Here is a 23495-nt window from a genome sequence, read left to right as displayed (position 1 = left end):
TCTTCAAATCAATTCGTCCGATCTCCTCGACTGCTTTTCAAGAATACTTTAGGAGAAGGTCTTAAGAAGAAAGATGGCACAGATACCTCATTTTCCAATGAGGTCAAAATACTCAAAAGAGGTGAAAAGAGACAGAAGTGAAACCAAACCATCTGTCTCAAAGTATCAGGCTTACCAGGAAATAAACTCTCCTTGGATTAGTCACTTCATGTTTTCACCCAATGCAGACTGCAAACAGTAGCCATGGAAAGGGAATACAAATTTTTTGTGCTAAAACAAATATCTCATCTTGAGGCTAGACCAACAGAATAAGAGTAATTGGAACATGTCTACAACATTTAGTTACTACTATTTCAGTGAACTGTAGAAGTACAAAAAACTGAAACGGAGGCTTCTAGAATACACAACCCAAACCAGATGAAACATTGATAATAAGCCCATATTTTCAGAGAAGCACAAAAATAAATTAGGTGAGGTTTAAAACATTTTGTGGTATAATTACCAAAAGCCAAACCTTTTTTTTTTTCCTTCTTAGAAAAAAAAAAGGGGCAAAAACTTGTTTATATCACAGCAAAGGAACTTCAAAGGAAAAAGCTGGTAGATTAACTTCAGCTGCCACTTTTTCAACAACAACTTGAAAGCCAACAGCACTTGAGATTTGGGAAGGGGTGGTGAAAGGAACATCTCAATGTGTTTATTAAAAAAGGTTTGACGGATCTGATTTAATCTATTCCCTTAACATCTTGTATTCCAAACTGTGTCACATTCAAATAACAGACCGACTTTTCAATAAATAAGTGTCTCTCAAAGCATTCAAAGAAAGAAACGAACAAAAATAGCTGAGATCTTGACTGTACATGATACATAAGAACCAGTAGACAAAACAGCCAGAAAGAAAATCGCAGTTTGTGCTCCGTAAGAAGCAAAGAGAAGTTAGATGTGCTAATTCTACTCCTGAGTACTACTCAAGATGACAGTCTGGCACTGCCAAAAATTGTGATGTTGGAACATGAAATGTGCAGGTTTTTTTAATGTGAAACCTCAACAGGCTCTGGAGTCACAATTATAGAAGAATACACTTCTCCTATCATCCTCCTCTAACAGGTGTAAGAATATTTTATTAGAGTTTTATGACCATTATTTTCCTTTAGTTTTATCCAAAAGTGCAAAGTCTGATCTCCATTTCAAAATAATGTTAAAGGACCTCCTCTCAACACCCTTTCTCCCTTCAGGAACACTTGCTAATGTTGTATGCTTCAGTTTGTATTATTTGCTGCATTAAAAAGAGAGTTTATGGAAACATGGGTTTGTCAGTAGCTGACCAGAACAAGATGAGAAAAACTGAAACATGGCCTACAAGTAGAATTTGCACACATTATTCAGAAGTAACAGAGTATATTGCTAATTTTTAGTAAGATTACCTAACCGAATGACTTTTTTCTTTTTAAAAATACACCTAAGCCTTAGTACTCTGGAATATTCAAAGCGCTATTTCCAGAGAACACACAAGCTAAAGTTGCTGGCATGGCTCAAACAAGAAAGGATATAGGTTGTTCATATTTCACTGCTAGCCAAAATCAAAAAGGGTAGGATCTGCTGTGGCTGAAGAAAGGCGTATTTTGATCATCCTGCCAGTAATAGAAATTTACTTATCAAAACACTGTCAGAGAGGCAGATGAAGAGCTTTCAACACAAAAAATGATCCTGGCTGGCATCAGTCAAAAAAGAAAACAAACACTCACCCCTCTCAGGAAAAAAAAAAAAAAAAAAAAAAAAACACACACAACTTTTGGATTTCTAAGAAAATTTCTTTGGTATCATTTGCATCTGGGCACATCTCTTCACTTTTTTCCCCAGAACATTAGGTTGGGAACAAATACAAAACAGTAACTAATTCATGACTAAGACTGAACTACTGGAGTTGTACTAGCCACAAGTCTTTCTGGAAGTGTGAACATACAGATGCTGCTCAAAGGAAAACCAACAAGAGTCAGTTTAATCACAACAAGTATTTTGTACAGGTTGTTTAAATAGCTCTAGAGCAATGCTTTTAAGTGGTCAGATTATGGAAATCTAACCTAATCCTGAAATTCAACTTTCACCATAAGTAGCCCTAGGACTTGATGAGACTACCTGAAAAATAAGAAACCAAGTAAGTGTTGAAAATGGGAGGGTTGCAAACTAGCCCAAAATACTGGTCAGTTCAGAGAAAGACAAGAGCACTTTCTAATTCAAGTATATACTACTATGCCTCCTGAAACATGGAACTTTACAATCAATAAATTTGTTCAAATAGGCATCACTGCAATCAATAGCAATAAAAATTCACTTGGGAGGGTAAACCTATTTAATTCTTGTCCACAGCAGTCTAGTATGCTTGTGCTAATCTCCAGGCAGAAATTCTTTTCCCCTCCCTTGGTCACCTACTCGTGCAGTTAAAAACCAAACACTTTCAATCCCCCAAAAAGAAGCTGAGATCAGTTCTCTGCAGCATTGCAGCCACAAGGAGAGATCAAGATCACCCTTCACTTGGGAGGGTAAACCTATTTAATTCTTGTCCACAGCAGTCTAGTATGCTTGTGCTAATCTCCAGGCAGAAATTCTTTTCCCCTCCCTTGGTCACCTACTCGTGCAGTTAAAAACCAAACACTTTCAATCCCCCAAAAAGAAGCTGAGATCAGTTCTCTGCAGCATTGCAGCCACAAGGAGAGATCAAGATCACCCAACTAGGACTGTGTCAGATCGCAAAAAAAAAAAAAAATATTAAATCAACATTAAAAGCAATAGGGAAAAAAATAAGTAAAATATAATAAAAAATAAACCTAAAATTAATTCACTATAATTAAGTAAAGATTAAACATTAATTCTCTAATCCTAAAACCACTTGAGAAAACATACAAGTCTGAATATATGTACAGCCGTTATCTTTACAGCTTTAACAGTAACAATTGGTTTTTTTAGAGAATTTTCCTCCTATTGTTTCCTACTTTCATGCCTAGCACTATCAGCATGCCTTTAACGTTTAATAACTCTTTAAAACACCTAGCTCTCTTGCAGTCTATACTAAAGTAGTATGGTGTCTCCTAGTTATAGCATTTAAACATAATTTTAAAATTATTTTACTTCAAAGTCTTTATCACAGAAATCCAAGGATCTTTTGCTCTTAAAAGGCAATTCAATCTAAATTTGCATAGAAAAAGTACAACACTAAGATATTTAATACATCAAGTTCCCATACCAAAATACAAAAATTGTGGGTTTACCTGTTCTTCAAGAACAGCTGAGTTTATAACATTGTTGGCTGTTGGAATAGCTGTTGCCACATTATCACTCGATAAACTGAGTAAGTCGGAAGGAACAAAGCAGGAAGAAGGCACAGAGTGCTCCAGAAGAACACCAGGAGATATATGGACTTCAGACACTAATGCAAGAAATGAAAACAGAAAATACGCACACAATATCAAGAAGCAGGCAAAAATTAATTCCATTTCTGAAATCCATACCTAGCAAAACCCATCACACTAGCAAAAAGTACAGTCATACTAATGTGAGGTCATGTACCTCTTACAATCTAATTGCATTGAAGAACAACTCCATACGGAGTTCCTGTATTTTTGAGTACTATCAACTTAAGGACATTCAAAATTACACAGTCAGACTAAATTTAGATATGTAACTTACGCTGTGGTTTCACAAGACAACTGCCATCAAAGGCAGCAGTTTTAGCTTCTGTTTCTTTCCATTCACAGAACCTTTCAGCTTCAGCATGATCTTTAATCAGTTTAAGTCACCTCTAAAAACGTACTTACAATTTCTTAAGTTTTATAAATTTTAAAGGTAAAAAATACTCAACTGTCTTAGAAAACATATACAAACAGCTTACCAAGACACATGATAAAAGTAGTTTTACATTTTATAAGAGGTCAAAAGATAACAAAGGAAACAATACTCTAGCTAATAAAACTTAAGTGTAATTAATACTGGAGTGAGAGCTCTTCCATAGCAATTTCCAGTTATGCCATAAAAATTCTGAACAGTGGATCACCATTATCAACCTGGCACAACAGAAACTTCAGCACTTTTATGAAAGAGTCAGGCATAAACTAAATAAAAAGAAAGGAGAAGAGAAAGCTTTGCATACATTTTTTAATGTAACAGCAAAGTCCTGTAAACTTTGATACAGTCAGCTACAGGTATGCCTTTGCAGTAGATAAAAAATATATCCAACTGCTTGACAGAAAAGCAGCTCACTCATTACAAATCTAGTAAAATGTAAAGGATGCCACTGGCCCAGAGCAAGGCTCAGCCTTTCAATATCACTGTTTAATACGGCACAAGTACGCATACACAGCGCAAACAAGCATATACGTTGGCCTAAAGGCATTCAAAAGGACACACTAATCCTTGAATCCAGGCGCTCTGTGTCCCATCTTCTTTAACACCCAGTTCTGGGATTCAGGTTAACATAGGGGAGCGTGCAAACCTCATCTAATAAAGTGAAGAAAGACTGCGAGACAGAAAAATATCAGGATGCTAATTGCAGCAAAATCAACAACAAAACAAAACAACAAAAAAAAAACTAACCCAAAGAACCCACAACCCAGCTGAGTAGAAAATGGAAACTTGGATGAAAAGTCTAGAGGACAGGACTTCAGCAAACAGAACAGGAACCAATGTAGGTAACCAGGACAAAACAAAGGACTGGGACACAACTGCATCTTTAACAGTAAACTCTACTCCAGAATTGGAAATGGGACTTTTTAGGCTTCTTTTATGTACCATAAGGTACCTATGAAACCTCCCTTCCCTTCCAAATGTCCGCTTACAAAGGCAGCTTCCTATAACCATTACCTACTCTGTTAGTTCAAATGACGGTGAGATTGACAGAGACGATGACATTTTTGCTTCTAAAAAACCAGTAAATTCTCTGTTTTATGCTATCACTTAATAGCCTGAACTTCAGTTTGAAATCAGTTTCCAATAGATGGAAAACCAGCTAAAATAATGTACCAGGCAATTCTCACTGGACAGACAAGCCCTTTCTCATACTAAAACTGTCAGCTCACAAGGAAAAGCAGCATGACACTGACCTTTGTGGTGTCAGCATCCATCCTTTGGTGATGATCACCATAGTATAGGCATAGTTCACTTATAAATAATTTCTCACAAAAGTCAAACCAGAAACTGAGTCTGGATACAGATAAGGAATGGAAACTCACAGAGATTAAAGCTTTTGGGGTATCCAATATTAGACATAAGACTTCATTTTTCAGATAACACAGTTTTATATGGAACCTTCTACAATCAAATAGAGCTTTCAGTAATTCCAGTTATAGTAATGAATGCTTAGCATTTTGAGGGGGAAGAAAAAAAAGAAACAAAAAACCCACCTCTTAAGTTGTCAAAATAAAGCCTAGGAAATGAGGAGCAACAACTGGTGACCACCTCTGAATGCTGTGGTTTAAAATTATTCAACTAAGTACATGACCTCGCAGAAGACAAGAAAAGGTGGCAACTCTCCAAAGTATCATTCAACATCTTTTTCACAAAACCTTCTTTTCGCTTTCAGCAATGTTAAAGATTCATAAATTAGACATTCCTAGAATTACATGTGCTATGTCTGTAATTCAAGCTCTCTGAATTCATTTCTCTTGTGTATATACTGGTGAAATTGCATTAGCATTTTAGTTCAGCTCAAAATTCACTTATGAAGACAACCTCTCAATCATTCATGCCTTAGTTATGATAACGGAAGAGTTTCAGAATCCCTGAAACAAAAACTTGCCTCTGATAAAACTACCTGACTGGACTCCACCAGCTAATGGACATTTAAGTTCACGGGGCCAGGCTAAGGCTAGTGTGAAATAAAACTCCTGAAGCACATCTAGTATGGATATTAGCTTTTCAGCATCACTTTACAGATCCTCTCCAACTGCTGCACCATCTGCTATGGCACACAGTCATTCTGATAATAATGACAAAATATTCTTTCACAGTATCCTGCCCTGATGCAATATATCTCCTCTAACTTCTTCAGTAGGCATGGCAGGAGTCTGACAGTCCTGATGAATTTCCAAATAAAACTGTTATTGTTCATTGATCAAAGCTGCAGAACTATTAAAAAAAAAAAAAAGGCAGTACACACTCAATTACAGGTATCTCAAAAGTCCTAAGTCCAAGAAGGCTGAAATAAGATGCACTTTTCATAATTTGTGAATCCCTGAACTTCCCAATATTAAGAATATTCTATTACAGGTTTGTATGACAAAACCATGCAGTTTGTTAATAGAAGCAGAGATCAGTACAGTCTGCGATCCTGCTCACACAAGAAACATTCTCTCTCTTTATCCTAGTGATGAAGCTCAAACAATTATTAAAATCACTGGGGGATCAGAAATTCTGAAAACAAAACCAAATGAATGAACATGAACTGTTAAATCAACATTCCACATGAGTCGTATACTTCATACTGAGCTTCAGAATGAAGACATTAGATATGAAATATACCGCTGAAAAAATAAACATGAGTAACTTTTACTAATTGGATGTTATTTATATCCATCAATTACAAGATAAGTCAGCAGGGCTCTGAGCAGAAGACCATATAATAATTCTTTGACATACTTTTGTAGAATGTTGCAAACTACTTGCAGCACAGCTCCCCTACGTGTAGGTTTCAGCTGTTAAAAATAAAAACCCCAAGAAACAAAAACTATAAATTTCTATCCTCAACTACCCATGCCTTTGATGATACAATTCAATGACCCTTTATACTGTAAAATGCATCACTGAACATTTTCAGTTAAAAGTAACATTCAGATAGAAAGTTTTAAGACTGGTTTTGTGTATCCAAATTTCAGTGATCTCCTTAAATCCCAGCCCCACATATGGTTGCTCAAGCACAACTGTAAGAGACGGGAAACTGTATTCTACAAGGCAGGAATTTCCATCAACTGTAACAGCAGAGCTAGAACACAGGGATCTACAGCCTGCATAATGCTGAATAAGCAGCCTAGGGAAAAATAAACTGAAAATTACTGTATTTACAAACACCAGCCAGTTTGCTTTTGCCAATACACGTTAAACTAGCACACAACAGAAAATGTCAAATGCATTCTAAAATACGTAAGTAACAAACAGTCGATAAAATCAAGCTATCGCTGTCAGTGAAAAGCAACTTAATTTATGACAGAACAATCTGTTCCAAAAAAAGAAAAAATAATCTTCCCACAAAACAGAAAGCAACAACTAATAAGTTTAATTCAAAATAGACAAAGTATTTCCTGTACTTAGACTGCTTTTAGCTCAATGTAAATGGATACCTATTACAAAGGGTTAAATTGCTTAAAGAATGAGCGGAGGGATACATTAATAGATACCAATTGTCACTCAATATGCCTATAATAAAGGTTGTATGCGTCTCAGATGGCACGCATACCATTCTGCAAAGCTGTAGGAGTTTTAGTAGTTTCCTCACCAATTTTCCCTTTTTTTTCTTCCCTTAGCAAATTTCCCAATATTTCCCTTTCCCAAAGCAACGCTTTTAATCATTGTATTTGCAGATCACTGATTCACCAGAACGAGGTGCATTTCCACATCTATTGGAGAATTAAAATTAGGATCAACAGGTAAATGTCTACATAACGCTGAAGCTGAGAGCAATTTCTCTGTTGACTTCAATGAGCGTCAATGTCCTCCTATCAACAGAAAACACTTGGCTGCTGCTCTAGACAGACCAGTTTACGCGGTACACCAACATACAGAGAGGAAGAAAACCCACTCTAATGTACTTTCAAGATGATTTCTTACAGTTCACAGCTCTTCCCCACATTTTATTCTTCCAAAGCCAAACTATTCTAGAAAATAAGTAATTACATATACTATTCCAACATCTTAAATCTAAGGCCATATGGAAATACTAATTTTATTTCCTAACTTCTTATTTAAGTAAAACTTACATACAGCTACCAAAAGTTTACAACTTTGCAACCATTTAGTTGAACCTCAGAAACAAATCTTTCAGTATTCAATGACTACACAATATAAGAAAACTGAGAACTCATTCCCATCAGTTTCCTTTTGTTTTTTGGAAGAAACTGGCTTCCAGAAAACTGACAAAATTATTCAGTCAATATGACTGCCTTTTAAAGCAGTTTGGCAACTGTAAGGAAGAGAGAGAGGAGGTGGTATGTAATCTAAGAAACATGCAACAAGGCAATCTTTTAACCGTATGTAAATTCTAGTTAGTCAAATCTGAAAAGTTACATGACTCATTTTCAAAGCAGCGCACCCTAGGTAATGGAAATGTTAGCAAACGAAAAACAAGATCATTCCAGAGTTAAATGAGGCTGCATACCATATCAACAAAGACCTCTGAACCGTGTGCAATCATGTCAAGGAATGAAACCAGTTCCCTCTGATCTCCTTAGGGATATGTTATTAGTTCCCTACTACTATTTCCCACCCCTCCACCACTGCTCCCAAATCAAGATGTTAGTGTTCTGCAGAAAAGCAACATTTATTATGAAAAGAAACAACTGAAAACAACCATTTCAACACAACAGCTGAAAACAGCACCTTTCAAGCCATGCAGATCTCTCTTTACACATCTGCAAACTAGTACAGATCACCCCATCTCATATTGTATAGGCTTCAAAACATCTGTTCTTTCAATGCTGCAAACAAGACCATCAGAAATATCAAATTCTTAGTTGAAACATGAAAAGTAGGCTTTGCATACATACAGTCCACCTGCATTGTTAATGAAAGAGTATTAGAATAAGGAGAAAAATCTTCTCCAGTAATTTGGAGGATGTTCTGTTATTCAAGCAGGCATTGAGAATTCTCACTATCAGACCAAACTTGGCCAAATTAATCCAATGCGTAAATCAGGAGCTTCAAAGTTATATATGCTACCTCCAGATCTTCTTACAGAAGGTAAGCATACTGACATGACACAAAACATAGAAAAGATTCCCAAAAGAACTTAATAAATAAACAAATAAATAGAGCTCCTCTGACACACTTGTCCTCCAGGAAATACAGAAATAACGTGTCAGTCAGAAATTCATAAGTAAAATAACCTTGGATCAATACAGACTGGAGGCTGTACTGAGAAAACTAACCGTTTTTCTAATGTATGTGGCCAAAGAATAGAAGATAATTAAAGAAAAGTGTTACCCTATAGGCAGCCAAGCCAATGAAACTTGGGAATGCGATATGGCTCCACACTAAGACATGTAAACTTACATGGCTACATGAGCATTACACTCAGCAGACTTAGTCAATACAACTGATGGGCACAAAGAAGCTACCCAAGCTCAACCTAGAAGCCGAATTCAGCTTTTGGGCATCAAAATGGCTCTCCAGTTCATGGACTGAACTGATTATATTTCCATGAAATAAATGGGAGTCACCTAGGTCATGTAAAACAGTGAAATTAAGATGTTTATACTTTAGTGCTGGCTTCCATAGAGTTGTGTTCTTGTCCCCTAGTTCTTTTAGTTCCATCATCTCCCATGGTCCTAGATGATAGCTATATGCTATAGCTCTTCTAAATCTCCAAATACGTTTCAACACCAGACAGCCTCTATAGAATCTACCATGACTGGATTCAACCTTCCTTTTCTCTGGTGAAGCACCAGGTCAAGCTCTATCACTACTCAGTGTGCGATTAAAAAAAAGGAGAAGTGTACTTAACTGAGACTATAAAACGACTTCACTAAAACTAAGCAAGATATGCAAAATCTATAATGGGAGAACAGAGATTGAAAGCAATAGCATAAGCCTCATTTCCTCATGAAATGAAGCTAAAAAAAAAAAATTCTCCACCTCACCCACAGTTAACACTACCATGAATCTGGTTTCACCCAACACTCGTAAACAAAATCATTCTGCATCTGCATAGCTTGAATCAGAAATGTCTCGTCAGACGGCACTTCTAACACATTCCTGGGGGGAATTCCGTCTTAAGTTCACTGGAAAAGTATCTCTCCTCCTGTTTTATTTTGTCTTTTTTTTCTTTTTTAAAACAACTTTTGTTTTACTTAGAACAATCTACAGCAGATAGATTCATGAGGTTCCATCTCAGCCAAAACAGTCCACCTTTGGTGAATATCTGCTTAGTTTTTCCATCTGTTCCATGACATGAGCTCCTTCTAATGTCCAGAGAACAGCAACTGCCAAAATGAAACACTGACACAGCATGCAGAGATCTGGATCCTGCTCCTACTATTCACTATAAGCAACAGATGTATTATTCATAACCTTCGAAAAGCAGAGATAACACCAGAATCTGTTGACATGCAGCACAGTGCTGAATCAAGATCCTCCTTACAGGCATAAAGATACACAACCTGATGCCTACAGAAGTCTTCCTCGGGTAAATAAAATAAACAAAAGAAGTAGGCACTTCAATATTCCAGTACATATTTACTGAATTGCAAACTGACATCGCGCTTAAAACCTTACTTTTATTATGTTGCATAACAATATGTTTCTACCACTAAGCATCTAAAGAAGAAACAAAGCAAAACTGACTTACAAATTATTTTTCATTGAAGTATCTTGCTTATCAGTTGCAAAGACCATTCTAGAGTCTAAAATACTTGAGAGTTACTTTCTTAAATAAAAAAAGTGTATCAAGTTACCCCCACTAACATGTCTGAAGTCAATAACACCACATTCGCAGTTAGATTTGGCCACTGCATTAAAAAATAGCTCAGTTTAAGTATTTAATACAAATATTAATATTTAATACAGTAGTGATTCTTTTTGTACTTCCTCACGCTAAGGGTGGAAAGAAAAACAGAAATCCATCACATATATAATGACACTAAGTACTTGTTTCTACCTCAGTTAAACAATCAGAAAGAATAGGCCCAATACAACAGGCGGTTCCTTTGGACTCTGCTACCAGTAGTAGCAAAGACAGTTAAGTAACAGAACTGTACAAATGCACATTATTTTTCTTTCACTACGTGTTCATTCCTTCATGCTCATAATGCATACTTTCTCACAGAGCTAAGGTCTTCAGACCAGCCCTATATTCCATGTTTATACAGCACCCAGTATGACGGGTTCTAATTCAAACTTGCAACTATGAGAGCTAAAAAATATACAAATCTGTTCTCACTTTTACCATTTAGAATAAAAACAGTTTTCCTATTAGGTGACACTGCTAGAGAAGCCTAACAGAAAGAGGTGTATGCTCTCTGGTAATTGTCCTGGTGGAAGGGGAAAGAATGGTACAATACTTCTGCTGTACAAATTCTTCTTTTTCTCCCATTCTGAACCAGCAAACACAATGAATAAACATTTTTCTGAATTAAGTACTACATGGAAAAGACTATTTGCACATACCAATAAACATTTTATCATACTGTCAGTCTACTGAAAAAGTGAAATCAATGTTTAAAAAGACAGTAAGAAACCCAAGACAAATTTCAAGGGCAAAACTGATTACTATAAACAACACTGGGGCCTTAGAAATAATTTCTGATTTCTTCCTGTCTGCCAAGAAATACTGCAAAAGGTTTCAGTGCTTTGTTTTATAACTTTTTATGTCTTACAAACATCAGATATGCAGGAAATCGATGAGTAATGTACTCCTCCTCCATAAAGTTCACCGAATCTTGCGCGTATATAATGGTATCACACTCCAAATTTATCAAAATCATCTCAATAGCACCACAATACATTCGAATTTCTGATATTTTTCAACAAACCTTACTGACTGAGAAATTTCTAGAGTAAGACAAGAAAAACATATATAAGTAACATTGGGCAGACAAATTCAGTTACTAAAAAAATCAACTTTTAAGTCAATGCCTAACAAGCATTTTGATCGATCCTACTTAAATCTTGCCTCTTGCAGTAAGTTAATTTATTCACAGCAACATTTGCATGAAAAAGTCACATAAAGCTTTTAGAGTAATAAAATATTCTGAATGCAAGAGTTTTTCTTTTAATTTTGAAACAGTTAAAATACCTTGGTATAACCTACCCTAAAACTTCAGCGTCACTTATAAATCATACAAAAAACTTCCATGTTACTTACAAATCATTTAAATTCTACACACCTTATTAGATTTAAATTAGACTTCATGAGATAGACACCACACAGCTATATTGGATTTAATTTAATTAAATACATTCAAACATGCTAATAAATTTCAGCAGTATTTTTGAATAACAGTCAAAATGACAAGAAAAATTGAGTTTCCTTATTATTTGTTTTCCTTTATTTCAATGACAAATAAAACTAATTATTCTGTAATGGATGAAAGCCAGTAGCATCAGAAATAAATAAATAAAAACATTTGAAGAACATGATTTATGGAGAGTTCATATTAAGACAAACATCTGTCTTATTTTTAAAACTATAATTAGTTTGCATCATTTTTCAGCATAGTAATATAATAACAGGCAGAAATCTTTAATTCCTGACCAAAGAATAAGTTGTGGGCTTTTTTTTTTTTTCCCCTTACACTGCTAAAGTTATGTTTCTTTTTGTGAAAGCAGTGAAATCTAGACAAAATTCCCACAACAAAATCAATCGCCAATCAATAACACCTCCTTAATCTTTTAGTTCTATTGATATCGCAGATTTATCCACTATCAATGAGCTTTTATTAATTTCTTAAAATCCAGAAGGGCACGAAGCATTTGTATAAGAGTAGCTCCATAATGTTTCAGCGTCTGCTTGAGATAAAGGATGTGTAATATATTTTCTACCTTTAAAAACTGCTTAAGTAAAAAAGATCTTTCCCCCCTTCCCTCCTCCCCCAAAGCAACTAAAAGACTTTAACACAGTCAAAGAAATCTAAAGGAGGAAGCAACATGTTCAAGTCCTATTAAGTTTACTTTTTATATGTTTTCCCATCATTTGCAACAGACCTTCCATACTCAAAAGTAAGAATATCCTTTGAGTGAAAAAGCTCCGTTTCTTCTTCCCATGAGACACCAATCAGCCCTTGAACTGGATAAACTGTACTTCTCTTCCATTCCTCAAGAAAGTTAAACTTTGAGAAGTTCAGCTTCCCAAAATAATTACTCAGGAACATTCTTACGCTAGGTTTTCACTGCGGTCTATTCTTTCATTGCGTATATACATATATACACCCTTCTCGGTACTAATATTTTTAGTGAATACAAAAGGACAGCAATATATTATTAAGAATTGTTATAGTGATTTTATCAATACCTGTAGGAAATGCTGCCCAAGCAATAGCAGGGGATGTAGTCTGCTTTTCACCATTTCCAAACTCATAACTTTCTGCTGCCTAGAAAGATGAAAAAAATTGTTACATATTTTAAAAAATGCTATAAATTCCTATAAAAATAGTTGCACATAGTTAATTTTGAAATTAAGTCATCCAAATAACATACCTCAAATCCTCCAAAGTCATCGTCATCCATCTCTCAACTGGTACTCGAATATAGCAGAAATCTTGATTTAAAAACAAAAACAAATCCACTAAATTGTTATATTCCCTTTACTCATACAATAGCAACAAAAACTTTGTAAAACCAAAGGTATGGTGTTAGTTTTCAAGGAAGGACTTGGGTAGAAGAAGTCACTGTGGTCAAACTCTAAAAGCCCAGCAGTCTGAAATAATACAATGCTCTACACTGCAGGAAAACGGGTATATTTCATTGGCCAGTCCCATAAAAGAAATGTTCTGATTTTATGATCAACTAGGAGTCAAATAACAAAATGACTCATGTATTTGTACTTCAGTTATATGACAGATGAGTAGAGACCTTCACTAGGTCTCTACTTCACTAGCTTATCTATGTGCTCTTCATAACCTCATCACCTTCCCATTTAGAAATAAGTATTCAGTCTTTCATCCAAGTACTCATCTCCACAGGTTACCTGAAGTCTTCTTAATTTATAAGATATACAAAAGATCAAAGGACCTAAATAAGAACTTTTTCACGTACAGGATGCAAGGGCTAGAACAGCAAGATCTCTCTTAAGAAGCACATTTTTATTGATCAAGATAAATGAAAAAGTTGAGTATTTTATGATGGAATTTGAATATTTTCAATGGAAAAGCTAAGCACTGCCCATCAATATTGTCAAACATTTTTTGAAAGCAAGAACGTAGAAAAAGCTTTCCAAAACAGGAAAACAGAAAGATGGTACTTTAAAAGCTATGTCTACTGCTCTCAAGTGCAGCAGTCAAGTCCCCAGTACCTCAACAAATGGTACTGAAAACAGTAAATAACATAGTCTGGATAAATACATTTAAAAAACCCAAAGCATCCAGGAAGAAGAATTTCTGATCATCAGATTCCAAAATGAAGAATTTGCTTCATTAGTAATGAAGATGATCCAATTTAATGCAATCACAATCTACCATGTACTTCGTAGGTTTGTGTTTATGACTTAAAATATAAAAACATTTTCCATTGTTAAGTTGCTTTTCCAAATCAGCACTGTGATTAAATCCAAAAAGATTTCCTGCCTTTCCCATCTCTTCTTACTGTCTGGCAACATCAGCACAAACTGCAACTTAGAAAAAGACTGCGGTGAATTTCTGGAAATTTTTCTGCTACCACAGAGGTCCTTCCCTAGGCTTCACGGAGGGGCTGATTTAGATTTTACAAACTGATCAGCATTTTTGAGTTGTAGCCCTGAATTCTGTGGCATTTTGATATATTTATAGTTAAACTGCAGTTCCTTTTACAAAAATGCAGGGTAAGTTACCAGGCTAATGAAAGTAATTCAAGATATACATGGTTGTTCAAAGGAGGGTAATACATGTATTTTTTAAAAAAATGTATATCATGCTGACACGTGAATGAAGGATGACCCAAAAAACCTTTAGGGTCTTTATAGAATGTCAAAATGTTTGTAAGTTAATTGACTTCAGTTAAAATAGACTACAGGCTGGAGAAACTTTCATTACTGTTAAAGCACATGCTCAGAACCAGAAGAATTCAAAGGGTTTGGAAGAAATCTCCAAATTCAAGTATTAGAATGTCAGAAGGGGACCCTTCCAGTTTATATCCACTGCTGAAAATCACTACCAAGAAAGACTTCAATTCAAACACACATCTTCCAAAGTTTAACAAAATGATTTCCAAGTTCTTACTGATGAACTTCATTTAAATCACCACTACCACAGTGTAAGCAGACAGATTTGGTTAAATTAAAGAGTATTGTCCAATATTCACATCTGGTATAAGAATTAAATATATTTTTAAGGCCAGCAAGGGGTTTTGTATTGGTTGGGTTTTGTGCTGTTTTATTTTTTAAGAGAGAAAGAAGGTAGATGGGTATTTTTCCCATCAATGTTAAGCTTAATCGGCCAAAGATTCATGTATTCCATTAACATTCAGAGTTTTAACATCTAACTCAAAAAAATAACACATGCAGACACAAATGAATGCAATGGAAGATGTATAGATAGACCACCACTGCTGAAGCAGACAGCAACATGCAAACAACCGAGAATGTCAATGTATTCATGCTACATACTATTACATGTTATCCAAAACAGACTGGTGATTTACATAGGTACTGCAAAATGCAGCATTCAAGTAGTAATCAGAGCAGTCCGTTGAAGAAAGAGAAGCTTTAGAAAGGCACATAGGTATTTTATCTAGACTCTATGTATCACATTGACAGGTCTTACAGGCTCTACCCAAAGTTACTTCAAAGGAGCACAGTAATTACTTCAAAGGACCACAGCAGATTTTCTCCCCGAAGAGCAAGAGATGTTATTCCCATTGTCTCACAACTGGTTATGTCTCAATCAGAGAAAGTACATTCCGTATTCAGCACTGTGTTTTAAAAAGACAAACTGGAAGGAGTTCAGAGACGTGCAACAGGAATTAAAGTAATTTTGGAAAGGCATGTTAAAATGGAAAAGTTTTTTTGTAAAAAAATTTAAAAAGGCAAACAAAAGTATCTATAAAATATTAAAAATAACGTTCTAAGAAGTGATTAAGTACTTTCATTTATCATCAAATGCAGCACTGACATAAGGCAGTAAAGGACAGAAGCCTCTGTAGGCAAAACGTGTATTAAATACTAGCAAGGATTTCCAGGAATGTAACATAAACCCCTACAACAAAATTTATAAGAACCTATGTACACATAAAACAGAAGTAACTTTTGATAGAGAAAAAGGACGTAGAGCAGAAGAAAAAACGGAGAACAACCTGTAATTGAATCCATCATCTTTGTTATTACATTTCATATACAGTTTTCATAAGTCTGGTAATGATCACAAGACTATTTTAACCTAAGATTACCTTACTCCACAAATTTTAACACGGACATTTCATGGCTGTAACAGCATGATTAATCTATGAATTATTCCACATATTATTTAAACGGAATAAAAGAGAAACAGACTCCAAGCAAGTCTCAGTAGTATCAATGGTGTTTTCACATCTAACTGCTAATCCTCCAATTTCCAGTTCTTTGGAGATCCCACAGCAATTCTAGGCTAAGTGATTCTCAACCAGCTAGGAAGGACTGTTTGCTATTTGTGTATGTATAATATATATTCATACACATACACACACCTCTGTTTTCAAGGACAAAGTTAAGTTCTTAGTCCACCAAAAAGAAATCCCGGCTTCTTTATATGCTTAAAATATATTTAATATATTTAAAAATAATATGTTTGCTGTAGAGGGGAAAAAAAAAATATATATATAACAGGAACTGGTAAACTTAGCACGTATCACAAGTAAGCAGGCAGCAAATTAGGATAGAAAGCATGGATTAAGTCCTGTGGGACGCTGATATAGGGCACTTCAAAAACTCAAAGGCTGAGGTGTTCTCATCAAAGAGTGTTAGCGCAACAGCTCTTACTAGGAGATGTTTCCAAAAAGATGTTGTATCTTGCATAAAAAGAAAAGGGTGCTTTCTGCAAGGAGAAAGGAACAGGGCCACACCAACGTTTTAAGAACCGTTCAGATAAAAAAAAAAAATTAAATCAAGCCTCTTTTTAGCTAGGAGTCTTTCACAGCCCTCAAAAGCACACATGCATTTAGCTCGAAAAGATGTTTGAATAATTCATTATAAACTCAATTGATAACCATGCTGAAAACATGACCAAATACACAATTTCTCAATTCCACCCCTTATTCTGGTGATGGAAATGCATTTTCACCATATAAACAAACAGCAGAACTAGCCTAACGCCTTACATAGAACTGCAACAATTCTGGGAGCGGCATTTTTTTAATCGCTCGTCTATTCCAGAACGGGTAATCAGACCTTTCTCTCCTCACAGACTAGGAACATTATTTGTGGCACCAGAATAGGAAAGAATACATTAAGTGCTGACAATCTGCAGAAGGATTTAAAAAATAACAGAAAAAAACAAAACAACCCACACAGTCTTACCATGACTAAATGTGGTCTCTTAAAATATGCCTGATACTGAAATTAAGTAACTGTAAAATTGGGCAACAAGAAGTCAACCTCAAAATTACAGATTCATAGAAATTATGGTTGGAAAAGACACAGTAGGTCATCCAGCCCAAGCCATTTCCAAAACATCACAGTTCTCAAGACAGTCATGTCCTAAAAGGCTTGAGAAGCTCTCCAGTCACACTCCTACGAAGAGAAGGAAACTTTTCATGGATCATGAATATGTAAGCCACTACATTCTTCAGTAGATTTTATCAACAAGTTTGTATTCATCGAATCATACAAGAATTTAGGCCAGAATTCAGACCAGCAGGCCATACAATCCAAGCTCCTGCCCAAAGCAGGGTCAACACTGCATTCAGACCAGGTTGCTCAAGACTTCCTTCTCCGTGACAATGCACAATGAATATATTCACACACAGACAGTTGTGCAAGTTTTCCCATATAAAACGCAGTCACCAAAGCCTGACCACCAGCTTAACATAGGTCACAAGAACTTTGTGAAATGCACTTACCTAACAGACATACCAAAATCATGGGTTTATATACAGGAAGATCAGGAGCCATTCACAAGGAATAAGATAGAAAAACGTAAACTGGGAAAAAAGCCCCTCTTCCCCATTGCAACTGTTAGGAGAAGGAATGTTGTAATCCCACTGGAAATCCCAGTATTCTTCACATCCAAAAGGCAAAAGTGGTAGAGAGAGCAAACAGTGAATTAACAAGGATCCTTCATTCACTTAAAAGTCTACCTCTGGTTATTAAGAATTCAAATTAATCAAGTCCTGATCTATTACTTGATAAATCAAACAGAAATTTGCCTCAGTACAAAGACAACTGATTTTGCCAGGTACATTCAACTGAACAATATATTACTTGGCCTGTAATTTTGAGTAACTTACTCGCAGAATTTTGTACGTTTTAAAGGAACAACTGACAGAGCATATTACTGTTTGTTTTATCAGAACAGTATGTGTGGAGCTGGCTGAGGGTGGGGCTGCTGCATTCGTACTCCTGGCAAACACTGCCGGTGGTTAACCCCTACCTAGGTCAACGTATCGGCTTTACTTACATGTTTATGCTTACTCAATGACTCATTCAATGTGTTCAATCTAAGACAGGCTTATTAGCTGTTTCTTCACCGGACATAACATAGACCGTATTATTTGAAGAATAAATCTTTGGCCGAAACTGCAGGTCCAAAAAGCCTATCCAAAATAAGTATGAGATTTTAAAAAATCAACAATAAAACAAAATAAAAAAAAGTAGTCATTTAGAAAGCATATATACTGGCAATATCTTTGTGATAAAGAGCAGAACAGATGAAAAATTTCTGCATCACAAAGCTCTAACCAGCCCACAGGCACTTTTCCCTCCGGGCTCTTCTGCCAAAATTCCAAGCACCTCTTAGCAACTTTAAAACAAGAACAAACTTTCTTCTTTTTACACAGCTGATACAGACTTTTCTCCTGATCTACACCAATTACAGCTGCAGGATAAGCATGTGGCATCTTAACAACTTACAGTAGCCCCTAAGTCATTAATTTGAAATTTCTGACTACAGAATACACATATCCCAAAGGATATATACTCCAAGAAAGACCAGAATATGAATGTACAGCATAAGGGAAACTAAAATAAATTCACAGCATCTGTAAAATTTTCTAAAACAAACAAAAAAAAAAACAACTTACATTTCTCACTTCACTCCTGCTTGAGATCTCAGCACTAGAAGTAACCTGTTTAATAACACTTCGACCGTAAACAGAGGAATTTTTTTCATTTATTATGGCCAGGAATTCAGTGGCATGAAAAACAACATAAACATTAACAAAGGCCACTGTCAAAATAAAAATTAAACAATAGCTACTGGCAGTTTTGTTGGTTTGTTTCATGGGTTTTTTAATTATTTTTGAGATTGAGGAATTCCAACTTTCCTTGTTAGCAGTAAGGATAAGTTCTTCCAGTATATCTGCCAGGTATCAATTTCTAAAAATGGTAGCTGTAACAAGGTACTGAAATGTAGGTGATTTTTCATTTTTTTCTTCAAAAAGAACGAAACAATACAATGCAGTAATTCTCAATCCTTCAAATTAATGAAGAGTTCAATCCATTTAGTGTTTTATTTTTGTAACTTCCAATTCTGTAATTTGCCTCATAGCAATGTCTTGTTTGCAATGAAAAGCTTCTGCAGACTTTTTTTTTTTTCCCCTTATTATTAAATCAGCTGACTATACAGTAAAATTGAATGGAAAAATTTCCTACAGAGATAGCACGATCCATGTGGTTAACATTCACTTAGTGGTTTGTTATTTAACGGATAGAGTTTGCAGTCTTGTTACAGAAAAAGAGTATTCTGTATTGGTTTTAACGGGAAAGCTCTTAACAGCTCCTAAATTCTGCCTTAAATTTTCAGTATTTATCATCTGTATCTAACAAGGAAAGTACACAATTGAGCAGCAGCTAACATCACAAGACCATGAGGACGTAAGCCTAGAGGGAAATTTAGGACTGTCTTTCAACCTGGAAAATTAGACTGCATTAGTAATTACAATAAACATGACCTAAAAAAAAAAAAAATCTTGGAAGTAACAAAATTAAAACAAAACTTCCATATGAAATTAAGAGTTTGTGCCAAATAAATATGTTATACAATAAGAAATTAGGCTAATTATCTCCTCAGAGATACTCGTAGTTCTTCGACTATTATGAAATATGCTACTTCAAGTGCTCATTAATGACTCCTGGATAAGCTGTAACTTTTTAAATAAGATATCTATAAGATTTTTGGCTAGAACCAAAGGTAAAGAGTAGGAAGACCATTTTATCATTTCATACAATGAAATGCCTAAATAAACTTGGAAATTCAATTAAGTTTTCTACTTCTAGGAAGATGGGGGGGGGTTATGCATCTCAATTTTTGATTTGGGTTCTTTTGGGCTTTAAGTCATTTTTAACCACAATACAAGGCAAACACAGCTTCAAAATTTTAAGAAAAAAAGGAGAGAATTAACTACTTTGGAAAGTATGATTTAATATTACTCAAACAAATGAACTGTTGCCACATGCATATAGCATTCACATCTCTCTATATTAAGAGATGAAAACTTTGATTTCATACTACTTTAGAAAAAGAAAGCCTAGAATTATTTTTTTTTCCTGGAAATAGAGCATTTAGATCCCTATAGATATAGAAACTTATCTGTCTGTACATGCCAGTTGTTAAAGAAGGTGGTTAGATGAGGGGACTAAGAACCTGTAACATCTAAGATGCAAGGTTGAGACTGAAACAAGTATTTTGCTGCTTCACTCAAAGAACTGCCCTTTTACTTTTCAATCAAAGAGACAATATCACCCCATATAAAGTCGTTCAAGGGCTGTATGCCCTACCGCTATCATGAGAGAGTGAAAATCAGGCATCACCAAAATGCCAATGTTCTCCATCGTGTTACGGTGTGTATTTAGCCCTATAATGGGACACGTAGGAACTCCCCAGCACCATGAAGCAGTATGCGTATCAGTCCGTAACGAAAGGCCCAGTAATACGGCAGTTAGCACCTGTATTTGAACACACAACAGAAGCATGCCCAATTACATACTAAAGGAAGAGACTTCAAGGTTATGGGGGAAAACAAAGACAACAACACAGAACACATCACACCAATTTTCTCCTGGGAAGCAAGGCTGGTTCATTTCAATCCCAGTACTGACTTAATAAACATTTATTGAATAAAATACCTTTTTAATTTAAAAAAAAACCACACGCAAACACAAAACCAAAAAAAACCAGATGCAAAATATCACCTATTTTACAGTATCAGTCACTTATATTACAATTGATTCAACTGAAATCTAGGGGACTTTAAAAAAAAAAAAAGTGAGTCTGGCCCTTTGTAACTAATTCTATTCCACAGCCCAAGTAAACCAATACAACTGAATATATTCATGGAACCACAGAAAAAGTTTAATTTGGGAAACATCTCAGGAGGACACTTGATGCAACCTCACCTGAAAGCAAGGTAACCTTAGACTGCTGAAGGCCACATACAGTCAAGTTTAGAATATCTGCAAGGACTCCAGTCTAACAAGGCAACAGCAGTCAAACACTAGAGCAGATACCCAGAGAATTTTCTTTTCCTATTCACCTTTGTCTTCTACTCATTTAACCATTTATTCTGAAGAGTCCCCAGAAAATTTCAGCTCTTAGAGATGAGAACAGCACATCAAGGAATGTGACAATAAAAGTCAAGGGTTGATTTGCACAAAATAGAATATGTAAAATAAAAGTCAATAGCTAAAATTTTTCTAGCAATTCCTACAGTGAATTTAAGAATTAAAAAAAAAAAAAACAAAACACAAAACACAAACTACAACACACACCCTCGACCCCAACCAATAAAAAAAATTTTTTTACCACTTTGTCTTCTTCTCAGGAGACGATCCCCTAGACCAAAAGATTCAGATCCTATAAGAAGCACGTAAGAAACTATATCCTGTGATACAATATTTCATATCTAGCTTCACAAGTAATTTTGAAATAACACTACTTACATGTAACAGTGCAGTATGTAATAAAACAGTAGCAGCACAAGCTGTAGCATTTGTATCAGTTTCACATGACAAGAACATCTTATGCAACCTGCAAGACTTCTGTAACTGCCTTTCCCACTTATTTTAAAAAGTCTTTTTAGAAGAACAACGAACTACAGCATATGATTAAACACCAAAAAATATACCTTTTATAAGCATCATAAGGGTGGCAAAATTTTCAACAACTCCATAAAATCACAAACAAAATGAAACTTCTTCTTTAGCTGGATACAGCCCCTATTAAAGAAATTAGAATTCAAATATTCTTTACAAATCATATTCTCATCTGAAAGGTATTAAGCTAACATGAGCAAAAATCTCTGAAATTCCACAAAAATAGGTAGTTAAGATAATCTGCAAAATCAATTCCACAAAAAATTGTGGTTTAGAACTCATGAGTCGTCTTCTTCAGCGTACACTTTTGACTTTTCTAAACAGTGCTTAAAGCAGGAAAAAGCAATGAAGTGCAAATGCCAAGTCCATTTGACTTCCCTAGCTCAGCTATAGCGTCACAAAAAAGAAAGCGAGAGTTCCAGTTTTGCCTACAAGAAGAAGAGGGACTCTGATAGTTCCTACACAGAAGGTAGGTCCTGGTTTTCAAATTCACCTAAGACATAGGAGAGGAAAAAAAACCACCAGAGCCTTGTGTGGAAAATGCATTCAAGAACTGGCAATTCCTCAGACATATCTCATAAGAAACTAACATCAGAAAACTACCAAAACCATGTTCTGTGAAATCTCATCTCTGAAAAGCTATGAAGAAATGCCTTCGTAAAAGGTATGGTACACTGAAGTAATTTAGAGTGGTATTCTGTGAGTGACAAAGAACAAAAGGATACAGATTGTGAGCAAAACAAATTACTAGTCGGGAAAAAAAGGTGCAATATTAGATAGAAACTGCCTGACCTTCACTCATTTGTCCTGAACTCTACATATATGTAAAATCACCACATACATGGTGTGCATTTAGGGATAGGAAAGAATGAATATAAATTGGGAGAGATGTGCTTTCTCCTAGATCAATAAAAAGGTGTGAACCTTAGGCGAACGTCTAAAATACTACTCTGCTTGTGATTGAGAAATAATTGCCGAGGTCGACTTCAGGGTATTTCCTGAGGTAGAGATCTACCACATGCATGTACTGTTTTTGTCTCTATACCAGACCACAACCCATGGACCACATGGGGATTCCATGTGTAACCGTAACTACTCAGAGGATAGCATCATTCAGAAGAGAAGACTTTGCAAGTATCACATTGGTACTTTTAGCATATATTTTCAATTAAAAGGTGGAAAAGAGAAAAGGTCTGTATACTTTAGCTTCCAAATGCCTTGGTCACTGAGATCTGTCTAGGGCCAGGAAAAAAAAAAAAAAAAACCCAAACCTCAAAAACAACTCTAACAACAAATACGGATTTAATTCCAGGGGGTTACCTATTGACATGAGTAATTACAGTAACACATGTACTTCCTGACTGAGCATCTTTTTTACATTTTTGCCCAT

The 23495-nt window shown here is 35.4% G+C and overlaps 1 protein-coding gene across 1 annotated transcript in view; it reads right to left on the bottom strand.

Moving 5' to 3' along the window:
- CCDC91 (coiled-coil domain containing 91) overlaps window positions 1-13419 on the bottom strand; it is a 122833-nt gene extending 109414 nt beyond the window's left edge. Inside the window, exons 1-3 of the mRNA XM_009695564.1 lie at window positions 13390-13419; window positions 13205-13283; window positions 3264-3421 (exon numbers count right to left, since the gene is read on the bottom strand). Coding sequence (XP_009693866.1) covers window positions 3264-3421; window positions 13205-13283; window positions 13390-13419 — 267 coding nt within the window. The remainder of the gene's footprint in view (window positions 1-3263; window positions 3422-13204; window positions 13284-13389) is intronic.
- Between the last annotated feature and the right edge of the window lie 10076 nt (window positions 13420-23495).

Source organism: Cariama cristata, unplaced genomic scaffold (assembly GCF_000690535.1).
Source record: "Cariama cristata isolate BGI_N322 unplaced genomic scaffold, ASM69053v1 scaffold4532, whole genome shotgun sequence".
NCBI lineage: Eukaryota > Metazoa > Chordata > Aves > Cariamiformes > Cariamidae > Cariama > Cariama cristata.
The sequence above is the reverse complement of the archived record's forward strand: the minus strand, read 5'-3'. Positions and strand labels throughout refer to the sequence as shown.